Source organism: Meriones unguiculatus, chromosome 15 (genome assembly GCF_030254825.1).
Source record: "Meriones unguiculatus strain TT.TT164.6M chromosome 15, Bangor_MerUng_6.1, whole genome shotgun sequence".
Taxonomy (NCBI): domain Eukaryota; kingdom Metazoa; phylum Chordata; class Mammalia; order Rodentia; family Muridae; genus Meriones; species Meriones unguiculatus.
Genome location: NC_083362.1, coordinates 3001756 through 3027130, shown reverse-complemented (window position 1 = coordinate 3027130; position 25375 = coordinate 3001756). Strand labels below are relative to the sequence as shown.

At 56.1% G+C, this 25375-nt stretch overlaps 1 protein-coding gene and 1 long non-coding RNA gene across 2 annotated transcripts in view; one reads left to right on the top strand and one right to left on the bottom strand.

Annotated features, from left to right (window-relative positions):
- Adap1 (ArfGAP with dual PH domains 1) overlaps window positions 1–24817 on the top strand; it is a 51886-nt gene extending 27069 nt beyond the window's left edge. The window contains exons 4-11 of the mRNA XM_021640718.2: window positions 6474–6556; window positions 17486–17598; window positions 18575–18721; window positions 21986–22069; window positions 22285–22347; window positions 22913–22984; window positions 23197–23425; window positions 23639–24817. Coding sequence (XP_021496393.1) covers window positions 6474–6556; window positions 17486–17598; window positions 18575–18721; window positions 21986–22069; window positions 22285–22347; window positions 22913–22984; window positions 23197–23425; window positions 23639–23667 — 820 coding nt within the window. The 3' untranslated portion in view covers window positions 23668–24817. The remainder of the gene's footprint in view (window positions 1–6473; window positions 6557–17485; window positions 17599–18574; window positions 18722–21985; window positions 22070–22284; window positions 22348–22912; window positions 22985–23196; window positions 23426–23638) is intronic.
- LOC132648023 (uncharacterized) lies at window positions 7132–12751 on the bottom strand. Its single transcript, XR_009586373.1, has 2 exons — window positions 11880–12751; window positions 7132–8864 (listed from the first exon to the last, which is right to left on the bottom strand). It is a non-coding gene; the product is annotated as an uncharacterized LOC132648023 (long non-coding RNA).
- Window positions 24818–25375: the final 558 nt, after the last annotated feature.

The window sequence follows — 25375 nt, the reverse complement described above, 5'->3', positions numbered from 1 at the left end:
GCATCTGACCACGGATCGCTGATGAGGACAGTGTGTGCCGGGGCTGTGACGTGGAGTAGAGATGCCTGTGTGAACTGCAGAGTGCTGGGTAACTGTCGTGCGCTGGCGTGCTCTGGTGTGAGAATGAGGCCCTGAACTCTAACCAGCCTTGGGCCTGTCAGAGCAGATGTGTGTCGTCAGGTTGTCCCAGCCGCAGTCCTGGTCTGCCTCCCCCAGTTCAGGAGGACACACGGTGGCGGCTGTGGCCTGGAGACCTTCGTGTCTTTGGAGACGGAGCTGCATCTTGCCTTTTGGGGACAAGGTAGCCGTGACTTCTCCCAGCGCTCTTCAGTTCTGATCTCAAGGTCGGTAGGCACATTCCTCTGCCACTTTAGTGTGAAGCTAGGGCCTCTCTCTGCGTGGGCTGAGATGGAGCCACACACTCGGGAAAGCCAGTGGTCACAGCCAGATCTTAGGGTTCCCCAACAGTGCCCCCGCCAGCACCCCAACAGTGTTCTGCCACAGTTTCCTCAACACCCAACTGTAACTGTGGAAGCAGGATAGCAAGGACGCGGGATCGCTGCTGTGGCTGAGCGCTTGCCTTAGCAAGCTGGGTCCAATGCTGAACACTTCGAAATTAAAACTATTTCACTCTCCCAGCATCCCCAGCTGCAAGCCGGAGGTCGAGATCACCTCTTCCTGCTCCCGTCTCCATCTCTGTGGGTGTCTGAGTCATCAGTTGTACTGTGCTGGGCCAAAGGCCATAGGATGGCCTCTCCTTGACGTGATTTGTCTAATCTGTTTGCAAATGAGGCTGACTCATTGGTCCTGGGGTTCAGGACCATACCATAAGACCAGGAGTTTGGTTGAGATTCTGCTACAGCAGCCTCAGAATTCACACAGGTTGGCCAGCCTGGGACGGGTGGAGGTGATCTTAGCAAGGCCTCACTGTGCTGCCACAATAAATAGAAAGAAGCAGAGCACCTGGGTAATTAGGTCCCTGTGCATATGTATGTGCAATATTGAGAACATAACACAGAGCCTCATGCATGCTGGGTAGACACACTTAGCCACATCTTTTGCCACTTACTGGCAAATCCTAGACAAGCACTCACTACTGGGCAAGACTCCAAACCTCTTACTAGGGTATTCTAGGCAGGAGCTCTACCACTGAGCCACATCTAGCCCCTTACTGGGTAATTCTAAGCAGGTGCTCTACCAGGGATTCTAGGCAGATGCTGTGGAGGCAGAATCTACACAAGTGCCATTTCTGGTGTGTACTCTACTTCCCAGCTGTGGTTTTGATAATACAACCCCCTTCAAAGAGGGTTAGAGTGCAGAGGGGGGCAAAAACTAGGGAAATGGGGGCCCAAAGAGAGGCCACCACATTCATGGGGCAAGTTCAGGGCCTGGGCTGGATGTGAGACTCTTCAAGGGTTGCTAGCAGCTGGGAGCCTCAGGGAAGGCCATGAGAGGAGACATGCTCTAGGGCTCTGAGCAGGCAGGGAAGTGGGACTTTGTCCCCTTGTGGACCTGTACCCTGGGAAGTTGAATTAGTTAGTTTTCTCTTGCTGTGACAGAACACCATGGCCAAGGCAACTTATAAACAAAAGAGTTTAATTAAGCTTATGGTTCCAGAGGGTTAGAGTTTCGTTGTTGTTTTTCTTTTTGCTTTTTTTTTTTTTCAAGACAAGGTTTCTCTGTGTAGCCTTGGCTGTCCTGGACTTGACTTGTAGACCAGACTGGCCTTGAACTCACAGAGATCCGCCTGTCTCTGCCTCTCCCAGTGCTGGGATCACAGGCATGCGCCACCTGGCTTTCTGGGCAGGTTGTTAAATGAGTAGAGCACCTGTTTCATGAGGTCCCTCTGCGTGTGTGTGTGTGTGTGTGTGTGTGTGTGTGTGTGTGTGTTATTGAAGACACTAAAATAGCACCTAAGAGCATATATCTTGATCCACAAGCAATTCTACCAATTGGAAACTAAGGATTCAAACATACGAGCCTGTGGGGGCCATTATCATCTAAACCTCCACATTCCATTTCCTCCCATCCCTAGGCTCTTGGCCATACCATAATGCAAAGTGTATTGACTATGGCTTAAAGTCCCCATAACAAGTCCTAACCAACATGGCTTCTGAGACTTGGGGCGACCTCTTAACTGTAACCCCTGTAAAATCAAAAGCACAGCACACACTTCCAACAAACAATGGCACAGAACATCCCAAAAGGGAGGAACAGGGGCACAGTGAGGAAATAATGGCCCAGAGCAAGGCCAGAACACAGCAGGCAAACTCCTGTAGCTTCATGTCTAATGTCAAAGAGCTTCGCTGCTTCTTCCCTTCCAGATTTGCTGACTATAACATCTCTCTCTTTTTCTCTTTCTGTGTTCTCTCATTCCCCTTCTCTTGCTCTCGCTCTCTCACTCTTGCTCCCCTCTTTCTCCCTCCCCAGGTCTCTCTTGCTCTCCTGCTCTCTCTCCCTCTCCCTCTCTCTTTCTCACTCTTGCTCCCCTCTTTCTCCCTCCCCAGGTCTCTCTTGCTCTCCTGCTCTCTCTCCCTCTCCCTCTCTCTTTCTCTCTCTCTCTCTCACTCTCTTGCTCCCCCCTCTCTCCTTCCCAAGTCTCTCTTGCTCTCCTGCTCTCTCCCTCTCTCTCTTGCTCCCCCCCTCTCTCCCTCCCCTGGTCTCTCCCTCTTGCTGTCCCGCTTTCTCCCTCTTGTTCTGTCTCTCGGGTTGGTTCCACTCCCCATCTGTAGCTCTCCCTGGCAGGTCACCCACAGCTCTGGCATCTCCAACATCATGGGGTCGTCAACACAATCCAGGTCTCATTTGAGCAGGATGCTCTCAGAGCTTCATGCAGTGATACCTCTGCCACCACGCCTGGCTGCAGGAGCTTTCCTTAGCCATGGAAGATTGCACAACCCCCTTCCTAATGCATCCTTCCAGATCCGACAGCCAGAAACACACAGCCAACGCTGCCAAGTTCAACTGCCTGCTTGGCGTGAACCCTGGATCCCTCTAATAACATTTGCACCTGGTTTTATTTATTATTGCTTTTTAGGAGCAAGACCTTCCTGGGGCCTTTTAATTTTCACAAGCTTAGTAGGGAGGGGTCTTGCTCTGAGGATACTCCTCCCTTTATTCCAGTGAAGATCAAAGTCTGTCCTTAATGGCCTCATCTCCCTCTGTACGACCCTCAGTGCTAACATTAAATTCTCTTGCGCTCTGCTTCTCTTCAAACTGTGCATTTTGTATTTCTTTTAGACCTCCGTAAGAGCTGTAACTAATAACCACACAACAGAACCACCATGAAGTGTCTCAAAATCTCTTCTGCCAAAAATTACTCTGTTGTTTTTCAATTTAGCTTCAGGCATATTCTTAGGACAAGGGCAGAAGACACCCAAATTCTTTGCCAAAAATATCACAAGAATGGTGTCTAGGTCAAATGCTAGTACTGGCCTCCTCTGAAACCTCTTGAGTTGGACTTCCATAGTCCACACACTCTCAGCACGACTGTCGTCCGAGCTCCTGGTAGGAGCCCACTAAGCTCTGCTTATTGCACTTAACAGCTTTCCTATTCCAAAGTTCCAGAGTTTTCCAATTTCCTTCAAAAGAAAAAAAAAATCCAATTGATTAGGCCTGTCACAGCAATAGGTCACTCCCTGTTACCAACCTCTTAGTTCCTTTTGCTATTGCTGTGAAAACACACACACACACACACACACACACACACACACACACACCATGACCAAGGAGACTTATATTTTGAAAAGATTTAAAAATTTTTTAAAAATTTAATTGGGCTTCTGGTCTCAGGGGTTTAGAGTTTATGATGATGGAGCCACGGCACAGGGGTGGCCAGCCAGAGTACCACCTGAGAGCCCACGTCTTCATCTGCAGAGAGCAGAGAGCTAACTGCGAATGGCCTGAGTCTACACCTAATGTCACAGCTCCTCCAGCACAGCTACACCTCCCTCCTAATCCTTCCCAAGTGGGTCCACCAGCTGGGGACTAAGTATTCAAACATATAAGTATCCAGACACGGGAGCCGGTGGGGACACTTCCATCCAAGCCCCCTCAGCTGTGGACTGTCATGCATCTGTCCGGCCCTCGGTTGTCTCTGCGTCCCGATACAGCAGCCAGCTGTGCTCTTCCTCTGGATGTGTTTCCGGTTGAAAAGATGTATCCTGGTCCTTTGGTACGGAAAAGGGATTGTGAGGCTCCTGCAGCCTGGTGCTAACACTGAGGACTCAATCTCTGGGTCAGGGGGCCCTGGGCCTCTGTGTGGGTGCCACTCTGAACCCCCACAGCACCAACCTCACTTCCTTGTGGCCATGTGGAGTGTGTGTGCTGGCCTGGCTCAGTGTATGTAATATGATAGCCAATATGGACTCTCCTGATGTGGAAGGTCTTTGCGGGAAGACTCGTGGCTCGGGCAGGGTCCTGGCACATGTGGTCACACACGTTCCCAAAGCAGGAAAGGAGCTGGCTCCTCCCAGGCCACAGCCACACAGGGGGCAGCTAATGTCCCAGAAGCTGCAGCGTCCTGACGCATGGTGCCCTCGAAGGCAGGCGTCTTAGGAACAAGACCAGTGCAGACGTAAGTAGGAAAGAGGGTGACACTGTGGAAGAGTGACTGTGTGTGTGTGTGGTGGGGTCTCCTGTTGGGCAGCCATGTTCATCCATGCTTCAGGCAGATAAGGGCCATCATGGCTCTGGTGATGGAACCATATCTCTGCCTCAGTTTCCCCCATCCCACAGCTTCCCCTAAGACTTCAGGGACATCCACTAGTCAGGGGATGTAGATCTACATATGTGTGTATATGTGAGTGAGTGTGTGTATGTGTGTGTGTGTGTGTGTGTGTGTGTGTGTGTGTGCAATCTTGGATGTCATTCCTCAGGCACTATTCACTTTATTTCTTGAGATGGGGTTTCTTGCTGTCCTGGAATCAACAACTCCACTAAGCTGAGTGGCAGGGAGCCACAGGCACTCCCTGTCTTCTCTTTGTGCTGGGATTATAGGCATGTATCTGGCTTTTTAAGGTGGCTGTGGGGGCTTGAACCCATGCCTGCCAGGCAAGTACTCTACCTACTGAGCCATCTCCCCAGCCCTCTATGTTCCGAGCACTATCGCCCTGTATTGGCTGGGAGGCCATTTTCAAGGCCTCGCCAGCAAGGCTAGTAAAAGGTAGTGAAGGCAGGAGACGGGGCTGAGCCATCCGTCCACACAGGAAGGAGAAGATGGTGCTGCCGTGAGCTTGGGAGCTCACATTCACACAGCCAGATAGTAGAGTGATGCTGTGAGGATGGTCAGAGTCGCTGCACTCAAGGCCTCTGTGAGGGGGTGTCCAGCAGAGCTTGATGGTGGGAAGTCCCACACGGGAGCTACAGCTTGAGGAGGTGGAGATGTGGCCAAAACCACAGGGGTCACATGGCACTCCGGTTTCATTTCTGTTGCTGTGATAAAAATACCCTGACAGAAAACAGCTTATGGGAAAAGGAGGTTTATTTGGTGTGCCAGCTGGGTGTTGTTTTTTTGTTTTTGTTGTTTGTTTGTTTGTTTGTTTGTTTGTTTGTTTTAATGTCAATTTGATACAGGCTAGAATCATCCAAGAGGAGGGAAGCTCAGTAGAAAGATTGGGCTGTAGGGAAGCCTATAGCAAGCATTTTCTTGACTAAGGAGGGCAAGTTCATTGTAGGTGAAGTCACCCTGGGCTGGGGGTTCTGGACTCTGTCAGAAAGCTGAGCAAGCCGTGAGGAGCAAGCCAGTCAGCAGCACCCCTCCACAGCCTCTGCATCAGCTCCTGCCTCCAGGTTCCTGACCCGCTTGAATTCCTGTCCTGACTCCCTTGGATGATGAGCAGTGATGTGGAAGCATAAGCCAAAGGAGCCCTTTCCTCCCAAACTGCTTTTGGTCATGCTTCTTTACAGCAAGAGGAACCCTAAGTAAGACATTTGGTTAACAAATCCAGGTGACAGGCTGTCAGGTCACAGAAGTCACAATGAAAAGAGCTCAACGCCACTAGTCACAAACAGCCACAGCCAAGAGCATGCAGGAATGAATGCAGGCTTGCTCCTCTCTTACACAGCTGAGGACCTCTGCCTAGGGAATGGTATCGCCCAAAGTGGGCTAGGTCTTCAAGCGTCAGCTTCTGTTCTCAGATGGCTCTGGGTGTGTCCTGTTGACAATTAAAAAACCGCTTCCCACAGGATCAGCTGCAGAGCCGAGTGAGGACCCCGGGGTGTTTCAGGTACACAGAGCACAGGCTCTCTCCCTGCCAACTCGTTTTGGTGATCATGAGGCAGGATCCGGGGGACCAGAGGGGCCAGGAGGGGTAGCAAGGACTCCGGGGAATACAATGGAGAGCATCCTGTGTGAAGACTTCAAGTTGAGTAGGGCAGCCACCCACGCTGACCTCTGGTAGCTGGGACCATGGTGGCTCTCTGCATGGAACTTGGGGTCCAAGTAGACATCTGAGTCTCCTCTCTCCTTGTAGACTCCTACGTGAGCAGTGGATCCGTGCCAAGTATGAGAGGCAAGAGTTCCTTCATGTGGAGAAGCAGGAACCATATTCAGCAGGTGAGCTGTGCCCTTCCCAGTTTCAGGCTGGCTCAGTGTTTCAATCGTGCGGTAGAGTCTTTTTCTGGTGCCTGTGGAGGTTGCAGGTCTGAGACCATCCTCTCCCCTGCAGGGACCTCAGGAGGGCTGTGGGCTGATGTGGGGAGCTGAAAGGGGCTGCTGTGGGCCAGACTGCCCACATCGGTAGAGTCAGTGGCCACTGCCTCCCCTGGGCCTGTTGGTACCCGTGGGTTCTGGGGCTTTGTGGAGAAGCCCTTATGGGGCCATGTAGCAGAGGACAGAGCTATCTGAGCATTCGGGAGCTCAGCTCCCCATCACTCACTTGGTTGATGGGCTACTGACTGGTATTATCTCATCTAACCTCTTGCCTGCTTCCGTGGGACCTCCAGCCTCGACTGGAGGTCAAGTCGATGATCGTATATGTGGTATGTGATGGGCATTGGTCCTGGGGCCTGGACTGTGGCTCCCTGGACAGCTCTACAAGACTGAACTGTCTTAGTTAAGATTTCTATTGCTGTGAAAAGGCACCATGACCACAGCCACTCTTATAAAGAAAAACATTTAATTGGGCTGGCTTACAGTTCAGAGGTTTATTGTCATGGCAGGGAAGCATGGAGGGGTGCAGGCAGACATGGTGCTGGAGAGGTAGCGAGAGTTCTACATCTGGATCTGCAGGCAGCAGGAAGAGAGAGAGACACTGGGCCTGGCTTGAGCATCTGAAACCTCAAAGCCCATCCCGAGTGACACACTTTTTCCAACAAGGCCTCACCTCCTCCCACACCTCCTCATAGTGCCACTCCCTGTGAGTCTAGAGGGGGATGGTTCATTCAGACCACCACACCAGCTGTCACTCTCCACAGGGCCGAGTGAGGACCCCCAGGGTGTCTGAAGCTTATCTCCCAGGTTCTTCTGGCTTTTTCTAGGTGATGTGATCTCCAGTTCCAGAGGTGGCTGCTTCTGTGGCTTTGCCCTGGCCTAGGGCCAGCATAACCACTTTATTTTCTGTGGCTCACGTTGTAGGGCTGGCTGAGAGGAACCTTCATTTGGCAGCTTCCATTGCCCTGATCTGTCCCGCTGTGCATGAGGACTCTGTCTATGAGGCCTCAGACCTGGTGTAGGGACTGTATTAGCCAGGATTCTTCAGAGGAACAAAACTCATGGAACGAATGTCTCTACATAAATAGAAAGAGATTTATTAGAATGGCTTATAGTTTGTGGTCCAGCTTGTCCAGCAATGGCTGTCTACCAACAGAAGGTCCAAAAATCCAGGGTGCCTCAGCTGGCTTTCAGGATACTCCAGAATCCCAAAGTAGGCTCTAATGCCAGTGAAGGAATGAACTTGCCAGGAAGCATGAGAAAAAGCAGGCAGAGAGAACAAGCTTCCTTCCTGTCCTTTCCATAGGCTGCCAGCAGAAGGTGAGGCCCAGATTTCAGGTGGGTGGGTCTTCTGACCTTGAATGATCCAGTTAGGAAAAAGCCCTCCCTCAGGCACTCAGCAGCTTAGGAGTCGGCTAATGCCAGCTGTAGTCGAGTTGACAACCCAGAACAGCCACCGCTGGGACCTTGGATGCAAGCACGCTTCCCTGCTTGCAGAGCCTGACCACCTGCTGGACAGGTGTGCTCCCCAAAACAGCGAAGCAACAAGCTGCTGTGTCTGAACAGCGTCCGACACAGTGAGTGGAGAGCTCACTCTCCAGCGTCCAGCACAGAAGGTTGAGCCCCAAGCACGATGTCCACAGCATCCTGGGTAGCCACGAGGCAGAGGTGCCTGATGGCTGTCATCAGTGAGGGGAGAAATGGTACATCCCCATGTCACAAGAATGAGAGGTTTGACAATTCTCTGCTGACACGAGCTCCCTTTTGGGGTGAGCAGAGTGTTCCAGAGCTAAAGGTGTGGACCCCGCAATACTGCAGCACGATGGTATTGGAGAACCGAACCTCAGTGGGAAGGGGTGACGTCTCACTGTTGAGAGAGGGCAGAAGGTCTGTGCACAGGTGGGTCCCCATTGCCCGCTGCCCCAGACCCTCCTCTCAGCCCTCCCAAAGCCGCTCAGCCACCCCTCCAAGACTGTTTGGGTTCGTCCTCTTGGGTCACCTGGAACAAGTGAATTGTGAGCAGGGCCGGTGGGAGTGCTCCGGTTCCTTCTCCAGGAGAGAGGCGAGGGCCACGGTGCTGTATGCGGCAGTGGGGGCCTTCTTCCTGCCTCCTGCCTCACTCCCCGCCCACTCGGGGCCCAGCCACGTGCTGTGCGTCCTTGGCGGTCTGCCCCAGACACCGATGCCTTCACACCGGGTAAGGCTGCAGGGTCTGTGAAAGCGAACGAGCACCAGTCAGACCCAGAGTCCCAGCCCACATGCTCCTCTTCATCACAAACACCTCAGCTATTTATTTAGTTATTCATTTATTTTTGAGACAGAGTCTTGTTGTGTAGCCTTGGGTGGCCTGAAGCGCGGATCTCTGCCTGCCTCTGCCTGGTGAGTGCTGGGATTAAAGGTGTGGGCCAGCACAGCCTCCACCTGAGCAGTTTATAACAGTGTATGACCTAATGTCAGAGGTGGCGTGGACTAAATGGTGGAAATGTCGCTGAATGTATTGCCTCTGCTGTTATCAGTGCCCTCTGGTTTTAATCACAGGCGCTCAGCTCAACTGGGGGTGTGCAAAACGGGGCGTGGATGGGTTCACCTAAGTGTCGCTGTGGCAGGCACGGCTTGATCTAGGTTCTGATCAGTGATGGCAAAGACTTGCTTTTGTGTCTCTGTCTCCTGGTTCTGCTTTTTCTGGGTTAATGTCTGAGCCCTCTGGGGCAGCTTTGCTCTAACTGGCCCAAGTCTGACCTCCTGTCCCAAGGGCTTGGAGGAGGGGGATGGGCAGAGCACATAGGTCAGAAGTCTCATCTCATTGGTCAGATTATGTGCTTGCCTGTCAGGATCGGGGAGATGGGGGTGCCCAGGTCACATGCTTGCCTCTGGAGCCGGGCTGGTCCTGGCAGAATGGAGATGTGGATTCCAGAGTGATGTGCACACAGGCCACAGAACCGAGGCAGGCTGCCTGGCAGGCACCTGAAGGTGTTTAGTGCTCAGTGCCAATCTCCAGGTTGTACATAGGGCTCAGGTGACAAAGTGGTGGCTCAGGGTCTCCCCAGGCTGGGTCCACCCAGAATCCTGTTAGCCCTCGGTGTAGCAGAGAAGCCCTCAGGAGGACAGGGGAGGATTTAAGTTCAAGGCCAGCCTGGACTACAGTGAGACTCTATCTCTTGTAAGAAAAGCAAGGATGGGGTGGGGAGAGACGGCTCATCCCAGAAGTCTTTCCCTTCTAAGTGTGAGGACACAGTTAAGCCATGGCTGTCTGGTACACAAGGCCTGGCCAGGCAGCACGGCACTTGGGACTAACAACTGTCTGCACCCTTCATCTGAGCAGCGGGTGGAGGGGCGGGTTGCTCGAAATGAGTCTGTTAGCACGGCAGAGTGGGGAGGCGGAATTCAGCAGTGAGGAGCCTGACTAAGGGCCCGAGAGCAGAAGGAAGAGATGTGAACAGACTCCAGTGCTCAGAGCTAACATGCTGGCGACCAGCAGTGCCTGCGAGGGAGGAGCAGAAGGCGGCATTGGGGTGTCACGGTGCTTCCCTGAGCATCCTCTGTCTGGGACCGGATACCGGCGTCTAAATGGGGTCTGATGACTCCCTCAAGGAGAAATCACGAGGTGGGCAGCCTCCCCAACTCCCCATGGGGCTCCTCCATGCTCTCGTGCCCCGCACTCCCAGCAGCACCCCAGCAGGGCTCAAAGATAGGACCCTCAGGGGCCAGGACCCCAGGGCTCAGGAGCCCCGCGTGTTTACGTTTTTGGAAGGAGGGCTCTGGGTTTGGAGGCAGGGTCTCTATGCCATCCACACTGGTCCGGCAGCCCGCACTGGTCTCTAACACTGCCCCTTTGGCTCAGCCTCCCCAGAGCTGGGATTGTAGGCACACACCACCCTCCAGGCCTGTTCCCTTTCTTTACACAGCTTTTCACTGGGAGCTGCTTTCCTTCCGGCCCCACCATACTCTGAGACCTAAGGGGTACCCTCTACCCACTCTCACACCACCATGTCACCTCAAGGCCACAGTCTCCACACTCAAGGGCCTGGCAGGCAGTGAGAAGGCCACTGGCAGCCTCTGGCTACCAGAGGACCCCAAATGCCTTCATCACATCCAACCTGCTCTTACAGTGCCCTCTTCCTCTTAACACCAACTCAGGTGCCCCTCCTGGCTTCCCACAGGGCAGTGGGGCCTCAGGGTGGCTCTAACCAGCCTTATTTCCCTCTTTACTTTACTTTCCCTCTCTATGCTCTCCTTTCAGGGCTTGGACTGGAACCCAAGAATGCCAGCTAAATCCTTTACCACTGAGCCACACCCAGCCCCTCACTGGGGGATTCTAGGCAGGGGCTCTACCACTGAGCCACACCCCAGCCCCTCACTGGGGGATTCTAGGCAGGGGCTCTACCACTGAGCCACACCCCAGCCCCTCACTGGGGGGTTCTAGGCAGGTGCTCTACCACTGAGCCACACCCCAGCCCCTCACTGGGGGATTCTACACAAGGGGTTTTACTCGCCCCCCCAACCAGTCCCCAGCCTCGGTCCCTTCCTCTTACAAGCATTGTCTCACTCAGGGCAAAGACACTGCCTATCCTTGGGAAATGCAGAAGTCTCCTCAGATGGAGAAAGGGGAAATGGGCCCCAAAAGAGGTGAGGCCAGGACTCTTCAGAGGAGTGGCCCCAAGCCTGCCCGGAATGAACCAGAACTGTGGGTTCCCAGGGGCTGGCTCCTAGATGCCTGTGATCATGCACAGACAAGCAGGCCTGCATGGTTACTGGGGACTGAGAGGGCTGTGGCAGCCAGCTGAGGACAGGGGTCACATGTCACCTGCTCAGGGCCTCTGCCTTCAGAGCTCATCAGGGGCCCGGTGTGGAGGAATTTTACCTGTTTTTCCTTGGGGTCTCACAGCTAGCTGGGCTAACTCAAGAGTTGGCATTGCTGGGGTTAAGAGAGATGGATGACAAGGTGATGTGACATTCAGGCTAGAGACCAAGGGATGTCCTGAACAGCATGTCAGGACTGACTCGGAGCAAGGACACTGACTACAGTTTCCTCCACAAGGCCCAAGGAGCCACAGGGACATCACTGGGACCATCCAGCCCACACCCCTGCCCGGACTGAAGGACACAGGAGCAGGAGGAGGTCAAGGGGTCATCTGTGTGAAGTCTGTGTGTGGGGAAATAGCCCTGTTATCGACCCGCCCTACCCAGCACACACATTGCACAACACCAGGCCTATTCCAACACTTACCCCAGGACTGAGACCCCGTGCCTCTCGGCGACCATGCTCTGCAGTGTCTTTATGTCGGCAGCCACCGCCTTCTGCCTGCTCTCCTCTTTCCCCGCTGGCCACCAGCTTGGACGTGATGGGCTGCCTTCTGTCGCAGAGCATAGAGCTCCTCATCCACAGCGGAGCCTATACTAGTTTTGCAAATTTCATTAGATCAAAAGAAGTTTCACGGAAGCCCTGTGGTGGAGCTGGACAGCAGAGCCTCTGGCGCTGAAGCGGCCACTCACATCAAGTCTGTCTCTCGTTCAGGTCTGACGCAGGAGCCCTGGGGAGTGACACTGAGCACCTAATCCAGGATGGCGCTCTTGGCTCTGTGGAGTCCTGGATAACTGGCAGCTCTTCTGAGATGGGCAGTGGGCTGAGCAGGGCGGACCTGGGGGCTGGAGCGCACACTCCCTGGGAACTGGGTTTCGAGGAGGTGCCAGGCGGCATCATCCAGGGCTAGAGGAAGGGAGGCAGCCCTGGGCTTCCAGACCAGGCGGGTGCTCACTTGCAGCCGCCATCACATGTCCCGTCCCGACAGTGACAGGGACTGCTGGGTCAAGACCCCCACGGCCGTCCCCTCCAGTGGCTGGGCTAGCTGTGCGGCTAAGGAAGCAGCAGGCGGAGGTGGGCCTCTGCACGTGGCCTGGACCTCTTGGTATGTGTGGGGGTCCAGACGCCTTGACGGCTTGTCCTGAGTCACAGATATGCTTGTCCCTCAGCAGGGACACTCATTGCATGGGGCCGGGTGACCCCAGGGCCCGGCCACACTCCCCTCTGTATGCCAAGGTCGCCCGCAGCTGGCTGGAGGTGTCGATGGCCAGTGTGCCCTACACCTGAGCCCACCGTCCTTTGTACCTGCCCCCCCCCAGCACTGCCCTGGCAAGTGGCTGGGTAACAGCTGCCCTGGCTCCTGCCCCAGACTGTCCGGCCTCCGTCCGAGCCTCAATGGTTGCCTTTCACAGGGTAGGGTGGCTGACGGGGCATGCAGACAATGCCTTTGTTGTCCAGGACCAGGCCACCATCTCCCTCCAGGCATGGCTTCCTGCCTGGGTCTCTCCAGGAGTTGCCCCCATTCCCTGGGATGCGTGGTCATGCCAGGCAGGGACATCCCAGTGCTGCTGCCCTCCTGACCTTTGACCTAAACGTCATTGTGCAAATAGGGAGGGAGAGAGGTGCGGTGCCCTCAGAGTCAGAGCTTTGCCTGGCCTCAGTTTCTCCTTGTGTGACAAAGCTGGTGTATTCAGCATAGCAGTGGGGGATCATTGAATCCTGACACGTGTTGGACACATGGCCAGGGTGAGGGTACTGGGCTGTTTGGTACCGTGAGGGAGTTGGGTCCTTTGAAGTGATGGTGGAAGCTAGGTAGGGCATCGCTGGACCCAGGCAGCCCCATTTCCTGACTGTGTCTTCCATGTGGGGTAGGCTTGTCCCCTGTGTGAGCCTAAATGTTTTATGCCTCTAGTGCCCTTGGATCTGTCCACGTGATGGGCTCCAAATGAGGGGTCACTGGCAAGGTCAGCCAGCCTGCCCACAAGTACTGGACCTCTTTTGGGGCCCATGTCCCAGCCACTCTGAGTGCAGTGGGCCGGTCTGGTGGCCTTGCTAGACCACAGGGACAATCTTGTCTCATTTAGCTGTATCTCAGGTTGACGAGGGAACTGAAGCCCAGAAAGGCGTGACAGTGAGGGTCCCCTGCCACCCTGTCTGTGAGATCAACTGGTGGATTCCTGTTCCTAGGCTTCCTGATGGCTGTAGTGTGACCCTGAACAGTATCTCTAGGGGAATGACTGCTTTTGTACAAGATGGCCACACAGCTCAGAACCCCAGAGCTTAGAACCACAGGCTGGAGCTGGCTCCCTCCCCACCAGGCTGTGCTCTGCCGGCTGCTGAGCAGACAAAGTAAACAGGAAGGAATGTGGGACCCTCGCATTCAAGGGTCCCTGCATGTAACCAGTACATCAGGGAGGCTTCAAGCCAGAGCACTGCATTACTGAGGACACATGATGTGTCCAGAAGCCAGTCCCTGAGAGGCGTCAGTTTGTGCCAGGGCCAAGGGGTCAGGCATTCTCCTGAAGGCATGCCTCCTGAAGAGGCATTCTACCTCAGGTCAGGGAGCCCAACTGGGCCAGTGCAGAGGGCCATGCAGCCATCGCTGGACTGTGGAAGCCTTCCTGGTGTGGCCGATCAGAGAGGAAAAGCCTCCCAAGGAGACAGAGGAAGAATGGACTCTGTTCCCAGAGCCCAGTCAGGAAATAGCTACAAGGGCTGAGTGGAGGGTGGTCGCCTGCTGTCCTTCTGCTACCGGAACCCTGGGCTCCTAAGATGGGAAGCAAGGCTCCCAGGGAGCAGGCAGAGTGGGGCCCTGCAGGTGAGTGGATCTGGAAGGCTCCCAAGCGGTGATCTCAGCCCTGTCACCCACGAGGCCCTCTGTCCTCCGCGGAGTTAGAGCACCGCTGTGAGGCCGCAGCAGGCAGACACCTCAGAATCGGAACCTGCGTACACGGAAGCCGTGTTCCCACGGCCTCTCACCTGCGAAGGTTCACAAGGGACCCAGGTTGCTTCAGGACAGAACCCAAGTGGCCAGTGGGCAGCGTGTCTGCAACACGTGAGTGCCGGGTTGGTGGAGGCCAGGAGAGGGTGCTAGGCAGTGGGAGCTGGAGCAGCAGTTCTGAGGAGTGTGGGCGCAGAACCTTGCAGTTAGTGGCTGGGCGTGGCTGACCCGGTTCTGGGGAAGGCCACAGGGCCTCAGTTTCTCTGGCTCCTCTGCACCCAACCTTCCGTTGGTAATACCCAGTGGGAGAGGCCAGGGGGCACGGGTGCCTCTGCACTCCTGAGGGTCCCACGGCAGTCCTGAGTGTGGGACACCCCCCTGGCTCACTCCTTAGCAAGCTTCCTGTCACACTCATAGCAAGAACACGTGCTCATTGCCCTGAATTAAAAACAAAAGTACAGTTTGCATATAGACCACGCAATTTACATACGCTTTGCATATTGTTTGGAATGCAGTTCTTGAAGTTGGCGGGTTATGAAACCATGTGAGTGAAGATGGTGCCATAGTGTCCTGCTTCCCCCCCTCCTCCGTGGCCCCGTTTGCCTGCATGCTGAGCGGAGATGGCGGTGCAGTGCGCCTCAGGGCCCAGCCCGCTGCTGGGAGCTCATCCTACCCCCTCGCAGGCCTCGCTGCCGGGAGCGCATCCTATGGCAGCAGGCCATACCCAGCGCAGGGCACCACAGCAGCTTAAATGTTGCCCTACTGAGGGACATCGGGTTCTTTCTCATTTCTGAGGCTCAAGAGTGAAGCCCCCGGGTCAGGTGTGGCGCACACCCGTCACTCAGGAGCTGAGGCAGAAAGATGGTGAGTTCAAGACCAGCCTGGGCTACAGAGGGAGACAGCCCTCCCCCAACTCAGAAAGAAACCTCCCTTCTGGGTTGCCTACTGGCCATGGCACTGTATGGCCACAGCCTGCAAACCAGTGCTGACTGAACCTCCTGGCCTCTGCCTCAGGACTGGCTAGTTCTTTCAGGGAGAATGGTCACTTCTGGTCCTACCAGGTCTCAAGTGTGCCCAGAAGTGTAGCCTGGCTGGGAGGCTGACCAAGGACCCTGGGCTGGGGTGGACAGGGGCCATCCGTCCAGGCCAGTGGGGCTGGGCAAAGGTTCACCACTTGTCAGCCCCAGATCCCATGGTACAAAGGAGGAAGCAGAGCTCTGAGAGAGGCCTGAAGTCTGGCGGGGGCAGGCTAGGGAGGCTGTCAGCACATTTCCAAAACATCCCTTGCTTTGCTATCATGGGCCTGAAGTGCAGGCAGGGAGGCAGCTTGTTGGGAAAAGTGGCCGGTCCCATAGAGGATCCTTCGGACATGGACCTGGCCTGGCCTGGAGGACCCTCTGCTTCAGGCCGCTAAGCCGATGGTGGCCTGTTAGGGCCCTAGAGGGGCAGCAGGGCTCTGTCCAGCCCAGCATGGACACGATGGCTCCCGGGGTGCGCCTGCCACCTGCTGGCAGCTGTGAGAACAGCAGGTGAGAGGCGTGTTCTGCCTGGCTCCCTCGGTCCAGCTAGAAAACATGGCTTCTTGGTTCTGGAGGTGATGGGGTGGGAAGCTGCTGCACCCAGTCTTGCTGCCCCTTAGCACACCACTTCTGGAGTCCAAGCTCAGCAAGCCTAGAGAATCTGGGCCCTGAAGCTGAAGGAAGGCCAAACAGACTTACTGCCCATCTAGGCTAGGTGTTCAAAGAGTCAATCAACAAACACTCTAAGTGGGTGCTGCCTGGGCTAATGGGGCCTGTTGGTGACCCGGTACCCAACTACAGAAAGAGATTTGCCTTCTGAGGCTGTGGCAAGGGAGAGACGCAGCTACCCCATGGCCTCAGAGAGGCCCTGTCCCCTGAGAAGCCGGGGGAGGGAACAGGCCCCTTCTGGCATGCCCTAAGACTCATAGTCCCATGGGCGCCAGCTGCCCCCTCCCTGACGCCAGGCTGCTGCCTTTTTATGGCCACATGTCTCAGAGAGCACAGAAAATAGCCCCTTGTGCTTGGTACCGGGGACAGGGCTGCTGGGCAGCAGGCAGCCGAGGAGGACATGCTGGGGAGGGAGCCTGATGTGAGCTGGCCCGGCTGTCAGGGTCTGGCTGACCTGTGGTCCTCATACCGGGGCCGCACTCCCACCCTTGAGCACACTGCCAACAGTCAAGGCTTTCCAGGACCCTCTTTGCCAATGGAAGCCACTCGGACACTGGGCAAAGCCTGTACTCTGCCCACCCAGGGGGAATGGCCGCCAAGCGTGTCCGCCGGCAGAGAAATTGCAGGCAATGCAGGCAGGCATGCAGCAGTAACAGCAGCTCACCAGCGAATGTTACCACACTGGGGGGTGTCCCATGAAGGAGGGCAGGGTCGTGAGCCGAGAAGAGCCCACCAGATCAGCTCCTTGTGGAAGAATGAGACTGACCAGGCACAGCAAAGCTGGGCAGTGGGGAGGGCAGGGAGGGCCCCCAGGAAGGCTGGACCTTCTGAGGGTGCTTTTTGAGACAGGGTTGCTCTGTGTAGCCCTTGCTGTCCTGGACTCACTCTGTAGTCCAGGCTGGCCTCCAACTCACAGAGATCCACCTGCCTCTGCCTCCTGAGGGCTGGGGTTAAAGACATGTGCCAACCCCACCGTTTGAGAGAGCCTGTTTTTGCCAGCAGTTGAAGTAGCTTATAACTGTCCCAGGGCAGAACTGTGCCGGGGTCCCCAAAGGAAGCCAACCCCAGCCTCATGGGCCAGCTCTGGGAAGGTCCTTTTAGCCGGTGGCATCCTGGTGCTGGTAACTGTTTCTGCTCCTTCTCATGCCCTAGGACCTGTTTTTTTTTCTGTGACATCAGACCCACCTGACATTCCTGGGCCACCTCAAACCCACTGTCCCCAACTACATGCCTGGCCTCTCCAGGTGGGGAGATCCGAGTGAGCAAAGGTGACCTGGGCCCCAGAACCTGTGGTCTGGCCGGAGCGTCAAGGTGTCAGTGCACAGGAGGCCTTGGGCCAGCAGCAGGGCAGAGAGGGACAGGGCCAGCTAGGGGAGCCTCCTTGACAGTTCTCACTTCCCCAGGATACCGGGAGGGCCTTCTCTGGAAGCGTGGCCGGGACAACGGACAGTTCTTAAGCCGGAAGTTCGTGCTCACAGAACGAGAGGGTGCCCTGAAGTACTTCAACAAAAATGACGTGAGCCTGGCACGGAGCAGAGGGTCCTGGGTCCTTCCCTCGTGGGGTCCTGGCCTCCCCTGGGTCTGCAGGGCTGGAGTGTGTCCGTCTTCCCAGGGTACACCCCTCGTCATAAATGTGTGCGTCCACACACTCCCTGCCTCCATCCCACCCTGTCCCTTCCTGGAGCCTCCAGGAGCCAGGACTGCTGGGAACGGTCCTGGGAAGCCTGGGGCTCCCCCTGGTGGGAGCTCCCGGGAACAGACTGGGATAGTGCCCTCGGTCAGCTGCCCGGGGTGGTGTCGGTTCTTGGCTCCAGGTCGCCTGTGGGACGGTTGCAGGGAGGTGTGGAGCCGGCTGGATAGAGGGATGGAAGGTGAGGTGTCCCAGCCTGAGAGGGAGCTCAGCTCTGTGGTGCTCTCATGCGAGATGGCAGCTTCCTCCCCTGCCCTTCGTATGGGGCACTGGCTCAGAGATAACTGGCAACCTTCCTGGGGCCATCGCAGCCAAGGGTGTAGTGGCCCTTTCTCTGGGACCCTTGGCATCAAGAAGGGGCCACCATCTGGGGCAGGGGACCCCAGGAGACATGCCTGGAAGTGCCCTGGCTTAAGATCCGGCTGAGGGACAGGGGTGGAGCTAGTCCCGCAGCCCTGTGGAGCTATAGAGAGACCGGTCTGGGGACATAGCAGTAGCTGGGATCCTGGGGTCTTGGCGAGCAGCCTCAGACTGCAGGCTCCAAACGCACAGGCGAACAGGAATTGGGGCAGGCTAGGACAGAAAAGAGATTAGGGGGAAGGTCACCCAGATACCAAGTGTGCCCCGGTCTCATTTAGTCCCCATCACCCGAGGAAGTAGACTTCTACCTTCCGCTCACAGGCTCGGCATCTGGGGGGCAGAAAGGTTCAGTAACTGGCCTAAGGCTGCAGAGCGCGCTCAGCAGGTGCACTGCTTCTGACCGTGGCTGCTGTCTGGGGTTCCGACCAGCCTTCCTCCACAGGCCAAGGAGCCGAAGGCTGTCATGAAGATTGAGCACCTGAATGCCACCTTCCAGCCGGCTAAGATTGGCCACCCCCACGGCCTGCAGGTCACCTACCTGAAGGACAACAGCACTCGCAACATCTTCATCTACCATGAAGACGGCAAGGTGGGCACCACTGCGGGGAGGGGAGGGCACGCCCGGAGGGCCACTAATCCAGCACTCCGTGCCACAGGCCTCACTGTATGGGCAGACGGGCACCCCAAGCGTGCGTGCGTGCGTGCGCGCGCGTGTGTGAGGTATTTGTTCGGGTTGTGTTCAGGTCTGCGTCCTGGGACTACACAGCTAGTACACTGCCTCGTCTGCCTGTGAGAAGCAGCCGAGTCTGCCTGTAGCCACCGGTGTCCACCCAAGCTCGAGGGCTGTCTGGACATCTAGGTGCATGGGTGGACATGCCTCACCCCCTCCTTCCCTGTCTTGGCCCGGCCTGCGCTGCTCTGTGCCCTGTTTTGGCTGGAACACACCTGAGGTAGCTTTTGGAGAAGATGAGCCTGGGAGGCAAGTGAGCCGAGACCCTCTCTCTGGCACTTCACCTTTCTCACTGCCAGAAAGAGAATGCAGGTTAGGATTGCCTCAGCACAGGGCCTTGGCTTTCTGTCTAGTGACTCATGTCCACAAGGCCAGTGGGTGTTCTCTTTAATGAACTCGTCCCTCTCTCCTCTCTCTGGAAGCCCTGTCTTTCGGATCGTTATGCTGAAGCTTCTCTCCCTCACTAGTCCTCGCTCTCACGTCTTTCTTTATTCCTATTTTTTGCATGTCTTTGTGGCATTTGTATTTTTTTCATGTGTGTAGGTACACTTGAGTGGGGGCACACGTGTTCACGCTGTGGCCCAAGCTCCATGCTGGGCCCTTCCTCAGTCACTAATTCACTGAGGAAGTTCTCCCAGTTGAACCCAGGCTCACTGGTTCTCTAGTCCAGCAGCTCAGCTCAGCTCTCCCCGTGCAGCTGGCATACAGCTCTCCTGGGCTCCTACCCACTACGCCAACTCACCTACTGGCTGGCTCCCAGCCCATGCTGTTCTCTGGGTCTTTAGGCTTTTAATAAAACTTCCTCAAGCACAGGTGGGGCACAGTGGCACTTGCCTTTGACTCTAGCACTTAGGAGGCAGAGGCAGAGCTCTGTGAGTTTGAGGCCACCCTAGTCTACAAAGTGAGTCCCAGGCCAACCAGGGATACTCGGTGAGACCCTGTCTCAAACAAAACAAAACAAAACAAAACAAAGCGAAAGAAAGAAAGAAAAGAAAGAAGAAAGAAAGTCTCAAGCGCTGTTAGCTGTTTCCTGGCTCAGGTGTAAGAGGACACGAGGGGCCTTCTGTTACTGAGATGCCATGCTCTTCCACAGTGGGGACCCTAGCATCCTTTCTGCTCTCCAAGGACAGCTGTGCGGAGCCCTGGTTGATGTGCTCCGCTCTTAAGCGCCCTGGGGGAGGCCACAGACATCAGGGAAGCAGAACCCCAACTGTGACAACTGGGGATGGGGAAGATTGTTGTTACTGACAAAAATGAAAATCCCAACTGTTGCCAGATGCTGGGGTAAAAACCTGCTAGCTCAGAGAGGGCAGAGAAAGGACCAGCTGACCTTCCTTCTCAGCTCAGGTCCAGATGGAAAAAACCCAAAAGGTTCACTAGCTCAACTGACAGGAGGAAAAAGCCAAAAACCCAAGGCCACAGGCTTGCTAGCTCAAAGCACCAAAAGCCAGGAAGCTGAGGCGCTGAAGCATAAAGTAAAGCTAGAGCTTGAACTAAGAGCCCTTTCTTCTTCTCCACACTGTCTTAAATAGCCCTCAACTCAAAGATCCTCCTACTCTTTAATCCCTGTCAGTTGGTTTCTTACTCCCCTCTTGACCTAAAGTTAACGTTTTTAAATCCTGTGTACCGAGAGCTCTTGGATTAAAGGTGTGTGCTAAGACTGGGTGAGCCTCACCATAATCACCTGTTAACAATAAACAGCAAGTTCATGCATTAAAGGTGTGTGACAGGGCTCAACCAAACCAAACAAGAAACAGTGTTTTACAGTTCATAATTTTAGGGTTCACAATCAAATATCCTGCAACAGAAGACAGTGTTCCAGAGAGCAGAGGGAGTGTACAAAGGCCCTGAGGCAGGAGGAAGCGGGATGCCATCTAGGTGCAGGCTCTAGGGTGCTGTTTAAAATTCTTTTATGTACATGTAAGCGCACAGTGCATGTGCGTGCAGGCACACACGCACCGCTTGCTGCATGTGAGGCCAGAGGACAACATTAGGGATCAGTCATCATACCTCATTTAAGACAGGGTCTCCTTCACTGCGCATGCCTGGCTAGCTGGCCTGAGTGTTTCCAGGGATCCTCCTGTCTCCTCCTCACTTCTGGCACCAGAATACACAGTCATCTGGTTCTACTGTATCCGGCTTTATATGGGTTCTGGGGAGTTCTAAGTGCCTTTGCAGCCAGCATCTTACCCACTGAGCCATCTGCCTAGCCCTACTTTTTTTCTTTTTTTACACAAGGTCTCCCTGGCCTGGATTTAACTGGTTAAACTAGGTTAGGTTGGCTGGGCATCAAGTCCCAGGAGCTCTTGTGTCCCCATCCCCAGTGCTGGGATTACAAGCACGTCCCCACACCAGGCTTTGGGGTGTATGTTCCAGAGCTTAAACTCAGATTTTTACATTTTACTGACTCAACCAGCTCCCCTGCCCAGAACCCAGTTTGAACTGGGAGGGGAGAGCGGCGGGAAGGAGGAGCCTGGTCAGGAACAATGGTCAGGCACAAGACTGAATTTGTGGGAGGCCGGTCAACCTTTTTCACAGGTGGAGGGGGTGGGATCAAGTGAGGGAGTGGGTGTGACCAGTTGTGGGTGGGAACATTCGGCAGGGCTGTGAGAGCTGGTCCTGGTGTCTTGGGCTGCAGAGGCGAAGCCCAGTGGGCCACACCCAGGGAGAAGGTACAGGTGACACAAGCTGGGCCCTGGCTCATTCTGATGTTGGTAATGCTGGCTACATGGTTGTACTGTGGATTTTCCCAGAAGCACTGGGAAGACAAAAACGGACATGTTCCGAGTGAAGCAGGTGGGGTCCCTGTGGCATGGCCATAGTCAGCCACAGGCCACTGCAAGCCCGTCAGATCCAGCTGTGGGCAGGATCTGGATGGGGCCAGGGCAGAAAGAGCTGGGTGCAGAGAGGTCCCTGTGACGCGCAGAGCTCCGTTGTCCGCCCTGCCTTGGCCTGTCCCCTGATCCTGGTCTCGAGACTGCCCCATGTTGGCACTTGAGGAGCAGACAGACAGTGGGAGTGTGTCCCATCCTTCAGTGAGGCTGCTCAGGGCGGCAGCCCAGCTTAGGGGCTCTGTGGAGGAGAGGCTCGGGAGCCACCACTCACCACCACTTCGGCCTTCAGGAGATTGTGGACTGGTTCAACGCGCTGCGAGCGGCCCGCTTCCATTACCTGCAGGTGGCCTTCCCAGGAGCCAGCGATGCAGACGTGAGTCACCTGCTGGGCAGGGAGTGGGGAGGCAGCCATCTGGGGTGGGTCACAGGGCTGCCCAAGGGCGTAGACTGGCCCCTAGAAAGGCTCCAAGGCCGAGTGCAGCTTTTCTTTCTGGGGTTGGAAGTGAGCCTCAGGGGACCGTGCCACGCTGGGTGCACAGTCTAGGGGATGGCACAGGGTGGGCCTCACCACCATCTGTTCTGCCTCAGCTGGTGCCCAAGCTCTCTAGGAACTATCTAAAGGAAGGCTACATGGAGAAGACGGGGCCCAAGGTAGGTGAGAGCAGCATGCTTCCGGACCTGTTCAAGGTCAGCCATCTTTCTTCCGTCTGTCTGGGGTGGGGGATGGGTAGTGCCTGGGGTCAGGCTGGGTGGCTCCCAAGGGCTTGGGAATCACTGGACTCACTGGGCACAGATGGAGTGCCACGCCTTTCCCAGGTGTACCCCAAGTATCCTGGGGCTGGCCATGTTGTCCTATGGCCTTGAGCTTGAGGATGGTCCTTGAGGGCCCTTGTCTGTGCTCCATGGCTAGGATGCGGACCCAAGATCCAGGCTAGTGATCTGGTTGCAGGTACTGGGGCTTGGGTCAGCCTGAGCCTCCTGCCTCAGGCCCCTCTTCAGCAGGGACTTTCACATTTGCTTTGCAGCATAGAGGTGGAATCCTGCCTTCCAGGTCTGGAGCCCAACCTGGGTCTTGGGCACAGCCAGGCCTCCTCATGCTGGCTGGCCGGATTGGTGCCCTGTGAAACCCTGCCCACTGGGTGCTGAATGGTGGTTAGCTGGGGCACATGTACTCCTTTGGACCTACTGACTGCTCCTCCTCCTCTCTGACCCCCAGCAGACAGAAGGCTTCCGGAAGCGCTGGTTCACCATGGATGATCGGAGACTCATGTACTTCAAAGACCCCCTGGTAAGCAAGGCCTGCCCACAGACCCCTCCCCACCCCAGACCTGTTCAGGGGCTGATTGGTGAGGGAATGGGGCTAGGATTCCTCAGGGTCCTGGATATTGGTGGGGAGGAGGCGGGGTGGGGGGGCTTAGCTGGCTAGGCTTGCAAGGAAGCAGCAAGGATAGGAGAGGGGGAGGGGCTCCCCATCATGCCTCAGCCTCCTCTCGCCCACAGGACGCCTTTGCCCGAGGGGAAGTCTTCATTGGCAGCAAGGAAAGTGGCTACACGGTGCTGGAGGGCCTCCCGCCATCTACCCAGGGCCACCATTGGCCCCATGGCATTACCATTGTCACCCCTGACCGCAAATTCCTGTTCACCTGTGAGACGGAGTCAGACCAGAGGGAGTGGATTGCGGCCTTCCAGAAAGTGGTGGACAGGCCCATGCTGCCTCAGGAGTATGCAGGTGACGGGGCAGAGGGCAGGGTGGGCTGGGGTCATGGGGGAAGGCCCCTTAGTGAGGTATGGCTGTGTGTGCATGCACCCTGGGCAGGCAGATTCCTGCTGCTGGTCAGGAGCCCTGGGAAGGCTGTGGCGGGGAAAGCCATGGGATGTGGAGGGAGGGAGGCTGAGTGAGCTGGCAGCACCAAGGTTGGACCTGGACCGTTCCTGTTTCTAGTGGAAGCCCACTTCAAGCATAAACCCTAAGGAAGAGAGCCCGGAGGCCCCAGGATTCTGCACTCATGTGGCTGCAGAGGCAGTGCTGGACAGGAGGGGAGCCCAGACTCCTGGTCCACACCCTGTTCCTTGGTGTGGCCCAGGCACAGCCAGGTAGGGCTCAGGCAGGTCCACTGGACAGACATTTCTTCTGAACCTCATTAATGCTGAAGGCAGACTTGGTTCTAGGCCTCCGCTGCCCCTGGCCCGGTCATGCTGCTCCCAGCCACGTCCAGCCAACTCACCTACCTTCCAGCTGCTGGAAGCCCTGCCTCCCAGCTTGAGCAGGACCCTACTAACTCTCCTGGCCTGAGGGGCTCTTGGCCTCAGGGCAGGACCTGGTGCTGGGCTGCTGCAGACAGCCATGGACAGCCACGAACAACAGGCAGCGGGCTGGCCTGGCTTCCGGGGGAGACTCACACCGGGAAGGGCCGCATGCCTCCCTTTTCCCTTCCCCACCTCAAGTATTTATTGAGCACCTGCTGTGTGTCAGTCAGGGATCAAGGGTCAAGGGTCAGCTCTCCTTCCCCTAGAGCTGACCCAGCGGGGGCATCGGGACAGGTTTTTGTTTTATTTTTTTTTTCCAAGAGAACTGTGCAAAGGACCTGGGTCCGCCTGCCTGAGGCCTCCGGTGCCCTCGGTGTGGCCTGCTGGGGCAGGCGGGAGGGAGCCTGCAGGGTGCAGTGCATGCAGCCCAGCAGCGCTTTCCTTGGGAGCTAGGGAGGCCCCCCTCCCATCTGCTTTGGGTGCCCAGCTCGCCCAGCTCGGTGCTGTCCCCGCTTTGTAACCCATGCCCTCTGGCCCTGACCTCACAGTCTTAGAGCCCTTGATAAATGGGAGCCCAGACCAGGAGGTGGCTGCCCCAGCCCTGATCGCTGCTGGCAGGCCAGTAGTTAAAGCCACCTGTATTTATTTTCCCCTGCTGCCCTCTGGCCACCCCAACAGATGGGCTCCCTTCTATGGGATCCACAAAGGGCAGGTCCTGGCCGCTGGACAGCTGGGGAGCATTGGGGGACATATCTATGAGCACCCTGGCCCTTGGCAAAGCTGCGCCCCGGGGAGCGGGGGGAGGGGTCCTCAGCTGGGCTTTGGCTGCCCTGTGTCATGTCTCCCAGAATAAAGTGTGGCTCTGGCGTTGTTCCTTTTGTGTGTTGGTGGCTAAAGTGGGGAGCAGGGGGCTGGTAACTCCTCTGTCCTGACAGCTTCCCTCTGGGCAGTGAGGAACATGAGAAGAACCATGTCATTTTCGTGTCAGGCCTGAGACAGAGCCGGCCAGACTGCAACCTGTGCCCCATCAGTGCCCAACTGCCATGCGGTGTGTGTGTGTGTGCGCGTGCACACACGTGCTTGTTGCAGGAAGGCCCAGCCCTGGACCATCCAACCCTAGCAGTACCAAGGTCCCCCACCACAGCCCACACTCCTGAGATTCGCCCCTAGACCCCCTGCTCACACCCGCCAGCCTTGGTGCACTGTGACAGGGCCCTCGTCGGCACACTCCTGCCTAGTGCGCAGTCACTCAGCTTCCGGGAATGCTCAGCCCAGCAGACGTCTCTGGCCAAGTCTGCTCCAGTCCAGCATGCTAGGCCCAGGTGTGTACCCATTGAGTTTGCACGTGGAACTGGGCCCTGAACATACTGGGCAAGCATTCTGAGCCACAACACAAGCCCCTTTCCCACTGCCACGGCTGTGGAGAGGCAGG